The sequence below is a fragment of the Drosophila albomicans genome, chromosome 3, assembly GCF_009650485.2.
Source record: "Drosophila albomicans strain 15112-1751.03 chromosome 3, ASM965048v2, whole genome shotgun sequence".
In the NCBI taxonomy this organism is placed as follows: Eukaryota; Metazoa; Arthropoda; class Insecta; order Diptera; family Drosophilidae; genus Drosophila; species Drosophila albomicans.
Genome location: NC_047629.2, coordinates 16,429,970 through 16,445,163, shown reverse-complemented (window position 1 = coordinate 16,445,163; position 15,194 = coordinate 16,429,970). Strand labels below are relative to the sequence as shown.

Below are 15,194 nucleotides of genomic sequence, written 5' to 3'. Positions count from 1 at the left end.
AAACTGTGTAAACAGAACCATAAAATAATAAAATGAATCAACTTTGTATTTAACAAGCACAAAACTCAACAACAGCAACAACAGTGCTAGAGTTGATTAAATGAATATGCTGAAAAATGATAATATTATATTATAATTGTAAGCACAAACAAAATGTGTGTCACTACACTGCAGCTGCAATTGTTTTAATTGTTTCCATTTTATTTCATATTTGTTTATTACTGGCAACAATTTGCATTTGCATAGACATACGAGATGATAAATTCAATGCGTAGATACATATGTGCATTTGCATACATATACTATGCCATAAAAAATAAATATGCAGATAAACCTAAATTAATATGCGCCACTGCAAATGCAAAACTTACAAATCTACTCATTAGTAGTACACTATGAATCCACTCAAGTAGCACACTTCTCCGTTGATAGTTTATCACGTCTAGACGCGCGTCTTTATTAGTTACACACACACCCGCACACATGCAAACACACGCACACACACACAGAAAGAGTCAGGCAGACAGGCGTGTATAATACAAATAGTTTATAATGCAAGCTCTCTGCTGTTGCTAATAGCCAGCACACACAGCAACACGAGTACCTGCAGACAACGTGTACGTACGTATGTATGTGTATTTTATAAAAAATTCTTTCAAGTTTTCTTCTATTTGTCATACTCTTCAAAGTGATCAGCAGGGGGTGTTATACATTGTATTTGTATAACAAAATAGCTTGAAGGCAGCTTTAAGCAGAGTTTCTTCTATGTACATACTTCTGATTTGCCTAACCCTTTGTTATACTCTTGACAGTGCGTGTTATACATAGTATTCGTATAACAAAATAGTCGACGGAAAAAAAGGCAGCTTTAGTTCTTCTGCTTAAGCTGAAGAGTTTTAATCACAGTAATAATAAATTATGCAAATATTTCTGATTTAATAATATTTACTTTAATTTGATAATTTGCCTTTATATTAAATCTTCTTGTAATGACGCAAATCAAGCATATTCCTTTACTATTTCACACTTTAACTTCTTATGCGGGATATTTATTTGTCTAGACAACTCATAGTTACTAACTCACTGCTTTGCTATATTTTTACTATTATTATTATTATTCCTTTTTAGTAGTATTTGGTTTTCATCAAGCTATTTATTTAGTTTGCATTTTTAACACCTGCCGTTTTTTCCACTTTAGTTGTTTACCTCTCTACTCACTGCTATCCTCCAGCTCTCTCATATCTACCACACATACATTTATCTACAACCTCTGTATCGCTTCTACTACTACTTACTTATTGTTTGCTATTTCTCTTTTTGCCGTCTACCATTTATGCTAATTTATTTGCTTGTTTACCAGCTTTTGTTTTAATTTGTTGAGGCCACTTCTGTTGACATTTGAAGCGAAACCGACGAGAACTGCGGCTGTTTTTTTTTTTTTTTTTTTTTTTTTTTATAATAATAACTGTGCGCCCACTCACAAAAAACAACAACACAATGACACAAACAAAACAACACGAAAACAATGTAACATTAACAGAAAAACCACATGTAACATGAACACAGATTAAGAGCAGAGAGAGAAGGAGATGGTTAGAGGGGGATGCAGAGTGTGAGACAGAGATGGATCACAAGTTGGGGGACTGACCCAAGTTAATCAAATTGCCAGACAAAAGGGGAATGTGTGTGTGCTTGAATCTGTCTGCTGTCGACTTCATGTGCTAATTATGCTAATTTATATTTAATTTGCTTTATTTTCGTACTTCATCCGCCCATTAAATGCGCTTTAGTGAGGAAATCAAAATTAGCTTACAATAATTAATTACACGCATTAACATCAGCTCGAATAACGCCTCATTTTTTAATACGCATTGTAAGCAGCGTCTTCATTTCTTTTTTCTTCTACTTTTATTTATTATTTGTCTAAACTCCACCTTCAGCAAATAGTTTAGTTAATGCAACTCTGTAGACTTTATTTACCCCTCCCACAAAAAAAAACTGACACTATCTTAGATTTGAAATCTTTACGCTTCATGATTTTGCACGTAAACATCGCGCGATACAGTCATCGCTAAAAGTTATCAGACGATGATAAAAAGATTTTCGCTCATTTTAAATGAAGCGAATCCATTAACTGCTAAAAATTTCTTAGCAAGTTGCGCAGAATTTGTGAAAAGTTTGTTGTAAAACAGCTTTTGAAATACTCCATTATTTTGTGTAACTTATGGATTAATCACAAGCAGCTTACAAAGATTTTAATCACTGAACAACAAATAAAAATTTTTTTTATCAAGTTTTAAAACGTTTTAAAAGAGGTTTTATATATAAAATAGATGAGGCTTAAACCCTTCTTTAAAACTGTCTCAATTTGCCAAGAAGTTTTGTGAAAATGTTTTGAAAATATTTTCAATTTAGTTACGACTAATTTAAACATTTGTTAAGCTAGTGCAATTAATAATTTTGCTAATTGCCATAGAATTAAGCTTAAGTCTGTGGGAAATAATAATACTCGGAGTAATTATTGTAAGCAGTATTCGTATTTTAAGCAAACGCCTCACATTGTAATTAAAATGCAAGTAAGTTTATCATCAAGGCAACACGAAAATTGAACTCAACTTGTTGCCTGTCCTTGCCCAAAAGTATCAGTTGTTTTGCCTTTAAGCTTAAAGGCCTGCCATTACTTCAAGTCTACTCAATTATGCTCAAATTTATGCATGAATGCATGGGCATGGGCATGGGCATGGAGTTCAGCTTCAGCTTAGAGTTTTCGACTGCCAATAAATTATGCTCAATCACGATTCACACACACACACACCTACATATATAGGCAGAATTGTGCTTCCTATACAGTCTGACCTCCATTTAAATTTTTGGATTTGATATTCTTGTGTTGTTCTCTGTTGTGTGTACTATTATGAAAACAACAGCACAACACACACACACAACAGACACACACACAATTGCATTGAAGTACTCAATTATCAAATTGAACCTTAGCAATTAGTTGGCATGGCCAAAAGTACAACCACAATGGAGAAGCTTAGCGTATGAAAGTGGAATATGGTAAATGATCATCGGCCACGTGTATGCGATTAGTTGATTAGTCGAAAGAGAGAGAGAGAGAGAGAGAGATGTGAAGAGTCCGCCCACGCCCATTCATATAGGGTATTGCGGCATTGTGCAGCGATGAATAAAGTCAAACATTCGATGCCCGCATGCAACGGCAAACAGAAACCTCATCATATCACGTATACGACGCGTTGATGAACAAGTTTTCAACTCGCGAGCCAAAACAAAGCAAAAATATACTCTGACCGTACAGCAGATACCCTGTAATTGCGAGCAACTAAGAAGAATGATAAAACAGCCAGAGATTCGATATACCCATCCGCTTGTGGAAAAGCGAATAAAAATGAAAAGAAAATAAATGAACAACTTGGTATTGAAACCAGTACACATGATCGGTTCGTGCTCAATGCTCGTTCATATCCATTAAACTTGGCCTAAGCACCCTCGACCGTATCCCCATCTCCTGCCTGGCTGTCTCGCTGTCATTCAGCCAAGTTTATGGAACTAACTGGTTCGCTGTTCGTTGTTCGTTCGTGTAAGTGTAAGTTGTATGCCAAAGTCAAAGTGGTTTACTTTACAAAACGGGTTTTCCTCACACAGCTGACTTTGTAGTCTGTGTGTGTGTGTGTGTGTGTTTGCCTGTTTTCCATATTTCCCATATATATATAGAGAGACAAACAAACAACTATACGTGTTTGTTGAGTCTATAAATAGCTTTTTTGCTAATTTGATATCAACGTTTGTAATTAAAACGCTGCCTTGTTAATAATTAATTATAATCTGCACGTTACACAATTTGTCGCAGTCTTTTGTCTTAATTCAAATAAAGCGCGAAAAAGTCTGTCAAGTTTTTTCGACACGCTCATTTGCCCAGGCGCCACCTAACAAAGTGCTGCCAATTAAAATCTCAACCAAAACACAAAACACAAAATAAAAAAAACAACGAAATACAAAAAAATAAATATATATAAAAAATAATAAAATGAAGCAACAAGAGACGACAATAACAGAGAGCTGATTTTCAACTGGTAGCAGTGACAATTACTTATGTATATGTATTTCCAGCATACACTTACAAAGAGTATAAACAATTTGTGGTGCGATATGAATTCATATTTACAAATTTCTGTTAGAGCAAGGAAAGAGTAAACACCAATACACTTAAGTGAAATACACAAATGCACTAAAAAAAATTGAAGACTCCACTTTGAATTGCAGCTCACAAAATTTCTTTCTTTGCGATTTCGAAGATTGTTTTCCAAGCAACGAAAAAAGTCCATTTCGAACAATGTAGATTTTTCGGCAACCCAAGAACAAAGTGCATTAGGCTTACCAATGTAGCGGTAAAGTCGATGAAAGTGTTGTTGCTAAGCTCGACGCATAAGCAGAGAATATGACGGAATATGCAAAATTGTTTTTGTATTTTGTAGTGAGGAAGCAAAATTGTTTTTGTGTTTTGCTTTATCAATGCTGGGAGCAGTGCATGTAAGTGTGTACATATAAATGTATGTATGTATGTATGTACTTCCGTAAACCTGAGAGCAATTGCAAAAACAAAATGAGTAGTGAGAGTAAAGAGAGCAAGTAGAGTATTTCGAATGCGACAAACTGTCGTTGTTATTTTCTTGTTTTTTTCCTTTGCGATTAACAACTGTTTATGCTGTGCCGTTTAGAGCCCCCCAACAACGAACCAAAAAAAAAAAAATACTTGATTTTGCAAATTAGGAAAGCAAAGCTAAGCAAAACAATTTACATATTAATTTATGGCAACGCTTTGTGCAGCTTCAATTTGCATGTGAATAGTTTTTGGGCCATAAATCAGATTGATTAATCGAATGCTTTATCGTGTAGATGTTTTGTTCGGCCTCTTGTTAGTTAATTCAGACGGCTGGCTACCAAAATCTATCTTTCTATTTATCATTTCACATTAAATGCTATTAATTACAAGACGAGAAAGTGATGATCACAAATTCTACAACAAGACAAGACATGAATAATGAGCGTGTGACGTAAACATGGCTTCCTAATGATGTTAGATATGATTTATCTGATTAAGTGTGTACTATACTATATACTATACATATATAGATTTAGTTGTTGTTTAGCAAATAAACATGTATATTAGATATTTGACTTTATTTAGCTGGGTATTCATCTCATATTCTGAGTGTGGGAGTTGTCAATGTCAGAACAACAAATTCTCAGTTTCTATTTGATTGAACCGCCTGCCCAATAAGGCGTGATTGCCTGTGTGTGTGTGTGTGTGTGTGTGTGTGTGTGTGTGTGTGTGTGTGTGAGTGGGAGTGTGTATTAAGGTCAGCGTACGTATATTAACTATTTTAATGAGTTGTGCTAATATTGACAGCATTCGATAGTAGATACATACGTATATTCGTTTTTCTATCTGAAACTTTCTTATGTCTTTATCAAGCATTTTAAGCATTGGACTCGCTTTGCTGCTGCTGTGGCTGCTGTGGCTGTGGCTGATTATGGGTACATGCTCTAGAAGAGCGACTATTGCGCTATCTTAAAGTATTAAAAGGCAACCAAGTCCGACTACAAAAGCAGCGAGAAACAAACAACAAGCACAGCCAGTAGAAGAAAAAACAAACACACAAAGTCATTGAACGTTTAATAACATCGCCCCAGTTTAGTAGGCAGCAGCAGCAACAGCAGCAGCCACACACACGAGTAGCTAAAGCAGCGCCAGAAGCAGCAGCAACAGCGGCAGCAAAAGAAACAAATAAAATAATAAAACGCCAACAACAAAACAACTTTGATTAAAATTTTACAGTCACTTAGGCAGTTAGTCAGTCATTGGAGCTGCAGACTCTGATAAAAATATAGAAAAATGTTGTTCTCGCAACGCAACACAACGCGTAAACATGTGTTGTACGTATGTGCGAGTGTATGTTTAATGATCAACTTTATAGTACACACACTCTCTCTGGTATCAACAGCAACAGCAGCAACAACAATCGCTTGCTTTGTATTATTTGTTTACGAAGCAACTTCAAAGTGCTCCGATCCATCTGTCTCTCAGTTTTCCTAGCTATTAATAGTCTTTGAACTGTCAATCCGATTAAGTAGCTTGAGCTTTGAGACTACGCCCTTATCAAAGAGCATCTCAATAGCTGCACCTTCAATTCAGCACTCAGACTAAGTCTCAGTCTTATAGTAGCGATTTGCCTAATGAAAAGCGCATAAATTTAATATCGTAGTTTGGAATGCATTCAATATAGCTTTGACATACACAATTTGCCATGACAACTGGCCCACAACTGGCATTGATTCATAATCAGGATATGCAGTTGGTCATAAAGGAGAGAATTTCCCTTAGTTGCTGCAGCAGCAGCAGCAGCAGCATAAAGCATATCAAATGCTCAAAAGTGAAACTTAATTACAAATACTGGATGCAAACATTGCCAAAAGAAAAAACAAATAAAAATTGCTCATATTTTCCATTTTATTTGACATCAGAGCAAACACAGTTTTTCATTTAAATGCCAACTCGTATTTATTAAAAATCGTTTTATATTGCGTATGTGCAATATTAAGTATACGCATGGTTTGCTCATAAATATATCAATTTTCTCATTTTGTCATTGCAGTGTTCCTCAACAGATCTTGACATGGATGATCTCGATGATTGTGATCAAGTTACACAAGTTATTGGCTATCATCCGCGCTATCGCGATCACTTTCTGCGCACGCAGAATTTCATCATGAAAGGCGATGGACCGCTGCCCTATGCTTATAGATACTATTTGGCCATAATTGTGAGTACTGTATACAGTATATATATATAAGATAATAGTCGGGTATTAAGCGCACTCGAAAGCGACAGCTGTTGGAGTTTTTCCCCGAGGCGCTTATGCGAGAATCAACAACAGAAAATGGGAGCGGGAAGGGGGAGTGAGAAAGAGATTCATGCTTTTGTCTTTTAGCCAGGAGCAAAGCTGTCCTACTGAGTTTTCATCATGGATCTGACATTCGCAGTATTTGTAATGTGACTATGTGTGTGCGTGTGTGTGTGTGTGTGTGTGTGCATTGTGTGGATGCATTGTTGCCAGTAGCAAATTTAAGCACATTAGCTCTCGCCGACTGATGCTGTCAGCTCACATTTGCAGTCAGTTTGCTTGTTGTTTGTTGATGCCCTATCAATGGCAACAGCAGCAGCCTCCACATTCCCAGAAAATAACCACACACACACACACACACGCACACTCGCACACACAGCCAGCTTAAACATTGGAGAATCAACAACAACAGCAAATTATTTCCACTATTCTGAGCTCTCTGCAAAATACAGAATAAAAGACTTTTCACCCTCAGCTACTACACCACACACACACACACACAGAAACTGCAACACACACACACATCACAACAGATAGATATATAAAGTAGAAATTGTTTGGGTTTGAGGTGTGCACACATAACCGGGGGCATGCAGATGGAACAATGGAAGTGTTGCAGCTAAACAAGTTTCTTAATTACAACTGACAGCATTTTATATTTGGCCCAGCAACAACAACACGAGATAGAAGAGGCGAAATCTCCTTGCTCAGGATAAATACTCAGATATTAATACTGTCAAGATGTCAGACGATTTATGTTGACATTTCTACAACTGAGCATCACTTCACTTCAGTTTAGAGTTGCGGAAATTATAAATTCCATTTCCACTGACAAGAAACTGCTGAATAATTTAAGAGCCAACCATGAAATAGTTCTATGCTATTTACATAGGCAGAATCAATCGAATTCCATAGCCCAATTATCGATTAATACTTCAATGTTGCACGCAAGCATTTCAATGTAATGCCTGAGATTGTTGAAGCTTCTTTGTAGCTACAAATGTATTACATCAGTATATCAATGTTGCAAGCACAGATTGTTGTTGCAATCTCTTGAAGTTAATAATGCAAGCAAGCATTTAAATCTGATACCAAAGATTGTGCAAGTTTATTTTCTATCTACAAAATATATAACATTATAAGTATAATAAGCAAGAAATGTAATACACAGATTACTGTTCAAATTTCTTGAAGTTTGTCTTGTATCTACAAAATATACTAACATATATTACATTATTAGTATATTCATCCTCGAAATGAAGCATTTAAATGCTAAAGAGATTTAAATGTTACTCGTACATAGATTGTTGTTGAAGTCTTTATGTTTTGTATCTGCAGATTGTTGTTCAAATCTCTTGAAGTTTATCCTGTATCTACAAAATATACTATATATACTATATTATATTATTAGTATATCGTCGATTAGTACTTCAACCTGGAAATCAAGCATTTAAATTCTAAAAGAGATTTAAATGTTACATAAATTGTTGTTGAAATCTCTTTGTTTTGTATCTGGAAAATATATATTTTTGTGCAACATTGTAAAAAGTATCTTAAAAGCATAAGCTGCTTTGCTCTTTTCTAGTTGCGTAAGTGCAAAAAGAAAATGCACAATTTTATTACTCGAAATAGTTGCTAGTTGCAAATAATATCTTTGGCAGCAAATTGTGATTACACGCCGGAAACTCGTTTGAGAAAACAATAATTAATTTGTTTTGTTTAATGAACACCAAATACTCACACACACACACACACACATACGCAGAACACATGAAAATAGCCTGAAATATTTCGAAAAATAGGCAAATTTATTGAACAACATCGTAATTAAATTTTTATTTATGGCGCAGTTAATTTCATCTTTTCTCTGCCTGCAATAACAATCTGAATGGGGTTGGTGAAGGCCGAAGGGGTGAAGGAGGGGGTAAGCGAGGGTGGCAGTGTGAATTTTATGCCCATCAATGGGCACACACCCATTCACACATACACACTCACATTCGAAGCGCGTTCGTTGCGAGATATTTAAAGGGTAATTGCAATAATTCTTATTTGTGTTCGTTTTCTGTTTCTTAATCTCTTTTTTTTTTGTTATTGCATTGGCGCAGAAAGCAATAAAGCCACAAGGATGGGCATACCTGACTTTAGCATACCCTGTACAGCGAGCACATTGCGTATACGCCGTGTGTACGCCGCTTGCAGCAATCATTGAAAGTTAATCAGTCATGAGCTGCCTCAACACAAACACAGGCACATTTTGGCAGGGGCTCTTCTGTGTCGTTTTATTTAAATAAATTATTGTTATGTATTTCACACACACACACAGCTAGCAGCTCATAATAAGTGTGTGCATATTTATGTGCAATAATCATAAACTAGATAAGATATGTGTATTTTGGTTTTGGGTCTTTGACTTTGTATATTCGTGAATACAATAAACACATTCATTTAACTCATGCCAGCAAATTGGCGACGAATTGCGCCTCGCCTACGTTTTGCCAGAAGTTATTCATAGCAACCACACATGAGTCGCCAGGTCGCCAAGATTGCGCTACATTTTGGGGCATATGAGTTCTCAAGAAGAACTCTTTCATTACAAGCAGTGTACACGAATTGCATTGATGCCTTGAGTGTATTCGAATGTAAAGCAGGTCAACCTCATAAGATTCAAATGTACAAAATTAATAAGTTATCATTGCATAGAAGAGGCCCAGGAACAACAACAGCAAAAAAAGAAAAAATCAAAACTGAAAACGAAAACAATAATAAAGGCAACAAAATAGAAATCAAAACAAAGGCCTACGCTTTTGTATATTCGTGTTTGTCGTATTTTGGGTCACACTCACACACACACACTCACAATCATACTCAATGTGATACCCCAAAAAAAAAAAATCGAAAAATATTTTTAGCGCATTTTCAGGTGTGGACGAAATGCTCTCCCAGGGGCTTTTAATGGGGGAGACCGCGGTCTATGATTCTACGGGTACTACGATGGGTAGATGAATAGATGAATACTTTTTTGTTGTTGTTGTTTATAGAACGCGGCATGGGATCATTTCATTGTCATTTGTGATGTTCGCATTTGATTGCGGTTTCAAATGTTGTGTTTCTCGTTGAGCAGCGCGAACTACTACAGACAATAAATTGCTTTTATTGAGCGCCCTCTGATATGTCAAGTATGGAAAAAGTTCAAGGCTAAAGCCCCACATAAACCAACATAACACAAAAATTGCGTAATACTTATGCTCAACTACTTGTTTTGGATGCCTTCGGTTTGCACTTGATGCTACATAATTATCACAAGCGTTTTGAACCCTTGTCTCACAAATTAATTCGTTGTGGCCAAGTACAAAATTATGCTTTCGACAAAAGTCCGAACAGAGTTTGGTTTGTGACCTTAACAAAAAGAAATAAACAATACTTATTGTTGAGAAGATAAAGAATTATGCTGGGTTGAAAATAAAGTAATAAAAATATAATAAATATGAGAAGCTGTTGTTTTCCTTAAATTACTAATGGAATAAAAATGAAGTATATATATTATTGATCAGCGTAAATAGCCGAGATGATAAAGCGACTAATTATAAAGCTAGATTATCGAAGTTGAAATCATACAAACAATAAATACTGTGGTTTTTGTGATTACCTACGCAATCGATAAAAATATTACAAGATATTCAATAAATAATAATAATATTAAATTGTGTTAGTATATTTTTGAATATGGTATATTTGAAACGCAGTATTCGTCATATATGATTATCGATGCATTTCATAAAAATATAAAAAAAATTGTCAAAAATAATATATGACAATTGTGGGTTCTTTTTATTTTTTAGTATATTTTGTTCTATATGGTATATTTTAAGCATAGTAGTTTGCCGTTATACCAGGTTTGCTTTTGTTGGTATAATAATTTGGTATATTTTAACGATAATACCGTCTTTGCACTGTTTTGGTTTTGATGTAAATTGGAAGTGGGTATCTCTCAGTTGAAGATAAGTTGAAGAAAAGTCAGAACTAAGAACAAGGAACAGAAATCGATGCAATTTATTATAATTAAAGAACTTAGTATTCTTCAATCTCTTTTATCGAAATAATTGAACATATTTAGAATAATCTACAACTCTAAATTGATGTCGACCACAATCAAAGTTAGTTGCCAAGTGTAATGGGGCACATCTGTTTAATTATTGATTGCATTTATAATAATTGACTGATATCGGACATTATTACAGGCTGCCGCACGCCATCAATGCCCGTACCTGGTGAAGCGCTACGAGAAGGAGTTCCTCAATCAGGGCGGCAATAGAGAATGGCTGAACGGAGTGGACTATATACCCGCCAAATTACGTGCCATATATGATATAAATAAAATATTAGCACACCGACCCTGGCTGTTGCGGAAGGAGCATATCGAGGTAAGGACAATGAATGAGTGAATGGATGCACTTACAAAACTGCATGAATCTTTAATGAATGGTCTCTCTTCCATTTCACAATTCTCATTTCACGTTTCACGTATTTTCTCGTATTTTCCCGTATTTTCTGCTGCAGCGTCTGACCAAGGGCAAAAATAGTTGGTCATTGTCGGAGGTGGTGCATGCGATGGTCTTAATATCGCATTTCCATTCGCTATCCTCATTTGTGTTCTCCTGCGGTCTTACACAGAAGCTCGACGGTTTGTCTAGTCCCAAATTGAAAGGTGCGCCCGTGTCGCTCGATCCAGCGACTCGCCAGACGACAACCAGCCCCATCCACCCCCAGATACAACTCCAACAGCAGCAGCAGCAGCAGCATCAGCAGCAACAGCAACTTCAACTGCAGCAACAACAGCAGCAACAGCAACAGAAAAATGTTCTTGGCGAGATATCGTTGAACAATGGCAGTGGCAGCAGCAGCATTGGAGTTGGCATCAACGGTGGAGCAACAGACAATAAAGGGAATGCAGCTAGCAACGGTTTTGGCCAGCATTATTTGGGTAAATAAGCAAAAGACAGCAAGCACTTTGTTTGTCAAATTCATATTTGCATTCCGTTCGACATTCGAAAGTGCCCCCGACGTCGCGTATTTAATTAAGTGCGAAAATGTTTTGATTGCAGCAACGGCACAGCAACAGCCGCAACAGCATGGCATCTCGGTGGAGGCCTTGATGGAGCGCATGAAGGTCTTGTCCCAGAACCAGGATGAATGCAGCGAGGCCGAGCTGAGTAATCGCTTCAAGAGCGTTGAGCTGCAGACCGCTGAGCTGGCAGCCGTAACGCCCGAGGCAACTGTCGCCTTGCCTCCCATTATTTCGCACTATGTGGACGATCCGAATTTCACATATGAGGATTTCGCACGACGCGGTGCCGAGAATATAAACACGTTTCGCATACAGGACTATTCGTGGGAGGATCATGGCTATTCTCTAGTGGACGGGTAAGTTGGCATGAATACTTAGATCTTAGAGACTATGAAAGATAGAGCTATCGGGTAATAGTTTCTTTGGTTCAAAACCTGGTATTTTTAGGTTGTATTTTATGGTATCTACCACAAATTTTGTATTTTATGGTATATTTTGAATGTAGTAGTATATAAAATAAGCCATAAAATACAAACTAAAAATACCAGGTTTTGAATTTGTGATATATTTTGTATTTTATGGTATATTTTGAGTAGTAGTAGTAGTATATCGATAAAGGAGCTTTAAGAAATAAAGCTTATCTTATAATTTGGTATTTTTCGGTAAATTAATTTGCCAAATTTCAACTGTAATAGCGGACTGTTTTCTTTTTATTGAAAATTGTAAGCGATTATTAAAATTATTAATTATTATATTCAACTATATATCAAAGACTTTAATAGATAGAGCAGCAATTTTTTTATTTTAGCACTTATACATTTCTGTATATTTCAGTATTTGTTTGGTATAATATTTTTGTATATTTAAATGATAATACCACACTGATTTCCTTTTGTAAAGTGGAGCACATTGGACTGTCGCTTTCTTACTTATTTTTTTCATAAGCTCTTTATCATTATCTCTTTACCTTTTTTGCATTGTCAGTTTGTACAACGATGTGGGCACTTTTCTGGATGCCAAGTTTCGAGCTGCCTATAATCTGACGTATTTCACCATGGGCGGCATTAAGAATGTGGATACATCGAAGTTTCGCCGTGCCATTTGGAACTACATTCAATGCATTTTCGGCATACGACACGATGACTACGATTACGGTGAAGTTAATCAGGTACATTGCTGGCTAATTTCCATGACATGACACAATGATTAATCAATGGACTCTTCTTGCAGTTGCTTGTGCGTCCGTTGAAAATGTTCATAAAGACAGTCTGCTGTTTTCCGGAGCGCATTACCACCAAGGATTACGATAGTGTGCTCGTCGAGCTGCAGGACAGTGAAAAGGTAAGCCCATCGAACTCTATGGAATTTGAATAATGAATGTAACATGTATTCTTACTTTTTGCAGGTTCATGTTAATCTAATGATAATGGAGGCCCGTAATCAGGCCGAACTACTCTATGCTTTGCGCGAGATAATGCGCTATATGACTTGATCTCATTAAGTGATTAATATATCTATATCTATACAACACACACAACATATAATATATACACCATACAATATACATAAATATATATATATACATACAAACGGATATATATATCAAATACTTAGCCGAGCTGACGAAAACCTTTCTAATTTTGAATGAGCATTAAAAAAGAGCAGAAGGAAATCGAGTTAAATATTATAACAATTAAAATATCAGCTTTTTGAATTTGTGCAATGTCTATTGATTGATCCAGTATAATCAAAAAAAAAAAAAAAACAGAAATTGTCAATGTCCAGTTTAAATACAATTCAATAGTCTGTGTCTATGATATTAAATGTGTTACACTTGCAACATAACCAAGTAAATACCAGTTTACCCTATGGAAATCAATATTTATGTAATCGAATTTCAAGATTTGATTATTAGTTCTGTTTCTTTTAAAAAATGCTTGCAACAATCACTGTACATATGTATTATGTTTTGTTAAAATATTTTAGTGAAATAAACACATTTTTATTTTAATTACTCTTTTGTTTTCATTTTATTATTACTTCTCTATTATTTCTTTTCAAATTTTGAGCTTCTAGAAACAATCGAAATCAAAATGGTGAACTATATACATACATCTCGGAGCTTTTCTTCTAAAGACATAAACGAATATTATATTTTGATAATATTTAAAAAGAAAAACAAAACGAATATAAAAATATACATACATATATAGTATAGTACGCATATTGGACTGTAATGTGAAAATGCGCATCTAAAAATCTTTAAGTGAAGGCATTCAATGTCGAAGAACTGGGATAACATTTTATTTTTATCCATGTCAAGAGGTACGTATACAAAAATGTTGTGAAAACATTTCAATACAATAGGGAGAGAGTATAATGCAAATGATTAACGTGCAAAATAAGTATGTTCGACTTATTAACACGAATAGAGTTAAATAGTGTTAGAAATACTATGAATAGATTTCTTCAATTTCATTACGTATCAGTTGCTGGTTGTATTTTAACTATAAGCTTGCCTAAACCTGAGTTATTATTGCATATTCCTGTTATAGAATAATAAAACTATATACACAACATAATATAAGTACACTAATGCAGCCATCGATATAAAATAAGCTCAAACACGAATAGATTTCATATAACACGGTTTTAATGTTCGATGTTGTATATTTAGTTTGGTAAGTCGACAGTCGAATTAAACGAAAAATAACACTTTTTTTTAACGAAAGTATATAATTTAAGCTTTCATCGTGAAGTCAACAGAAATATGTATATGACTTTGTAGTAGAATATCAGAGTTTGCTGAACAGAATTTAAATAAAAACATATAAGAAATATGTTGCAATCGATGTGAATTCATTCTTGCCATATGACTTACTTTCCCCAAGACTTACTTTCCCCAAGACTTACTTTCCCCAAGACTTACTTTCCTCAACCTTTAAAAAAAGCTTAATGAAAATTTCTACTGGTCTGTCAACGGTCGGAGAAAATCTAACTGGAATATTGTCAGTAGTAGATTAGTTTATATTTAAGTGTAAAAAAGCGAAAACAAATGTTTTAAACAGGTTTCGAATAAACGAATAATGAAGTATGCGTAATTTTAAACATATATTGATATAGAACATAAGTATTACGTTATAAAAGGCAGTGTTAGAACCAATTGTACATACAACTAACACCGCTATATAGCATTCAAA

At 35.2% G+C, this 15,194-nt stretch overlaps 1 protein-coding gene across 2 annotated transcripts in view; it reads left to right on the top strand.

Moving 5' to 3' along the window:
- LOC117567001 (sestrin homolog) overlaps positions 1 to 14,005 on the top strand; it is a 32,052-nt gene extending 18,047 nt beyond the window's left edge. For both annotated transcript variants that reach the window (XM_034246678.2, XM_034246677.2), the window contains 7 exons: positions 6,681 to 6,848; positions 11,168 to 11,350; positions 11,487 to 11,910; positions 12,032 to 12,350; positions 12,979 to 13,162; positions 13,225 to 13,335; positions 13,400 to 14,005. In XM_034246678.2, the coding sequence (XP_034102569.1) occupies positions 6,702 to 6,848; positions 11,168 to 11,350; positions 11,487 to 11,910; positions 12,032 to 12,350; positions 12,979 to 13,162; positions 13,225 to 13,335; positions 13,400 to 13,486 (1,455 nt within the window). In that variant the 5' untranslated portion in view covers positions 6,681 to 6,701 and the 3' untranslated portion in view covers positions 13,487 to 14,005. The remainder of the gene's footprint in view (positions 1 to 6,680; positions 6,849 to 11,167; positions 11,351 to 11,486; positions 11,911 to 12,031; positions 12,351 to 12,978; positions 13,163 to 13,224; positions 13,336 to 13,399) is intronic.
- The last annotated feature ends 1,189 nt before the right edge of the window (positions 14,006 to 15,194 follow it).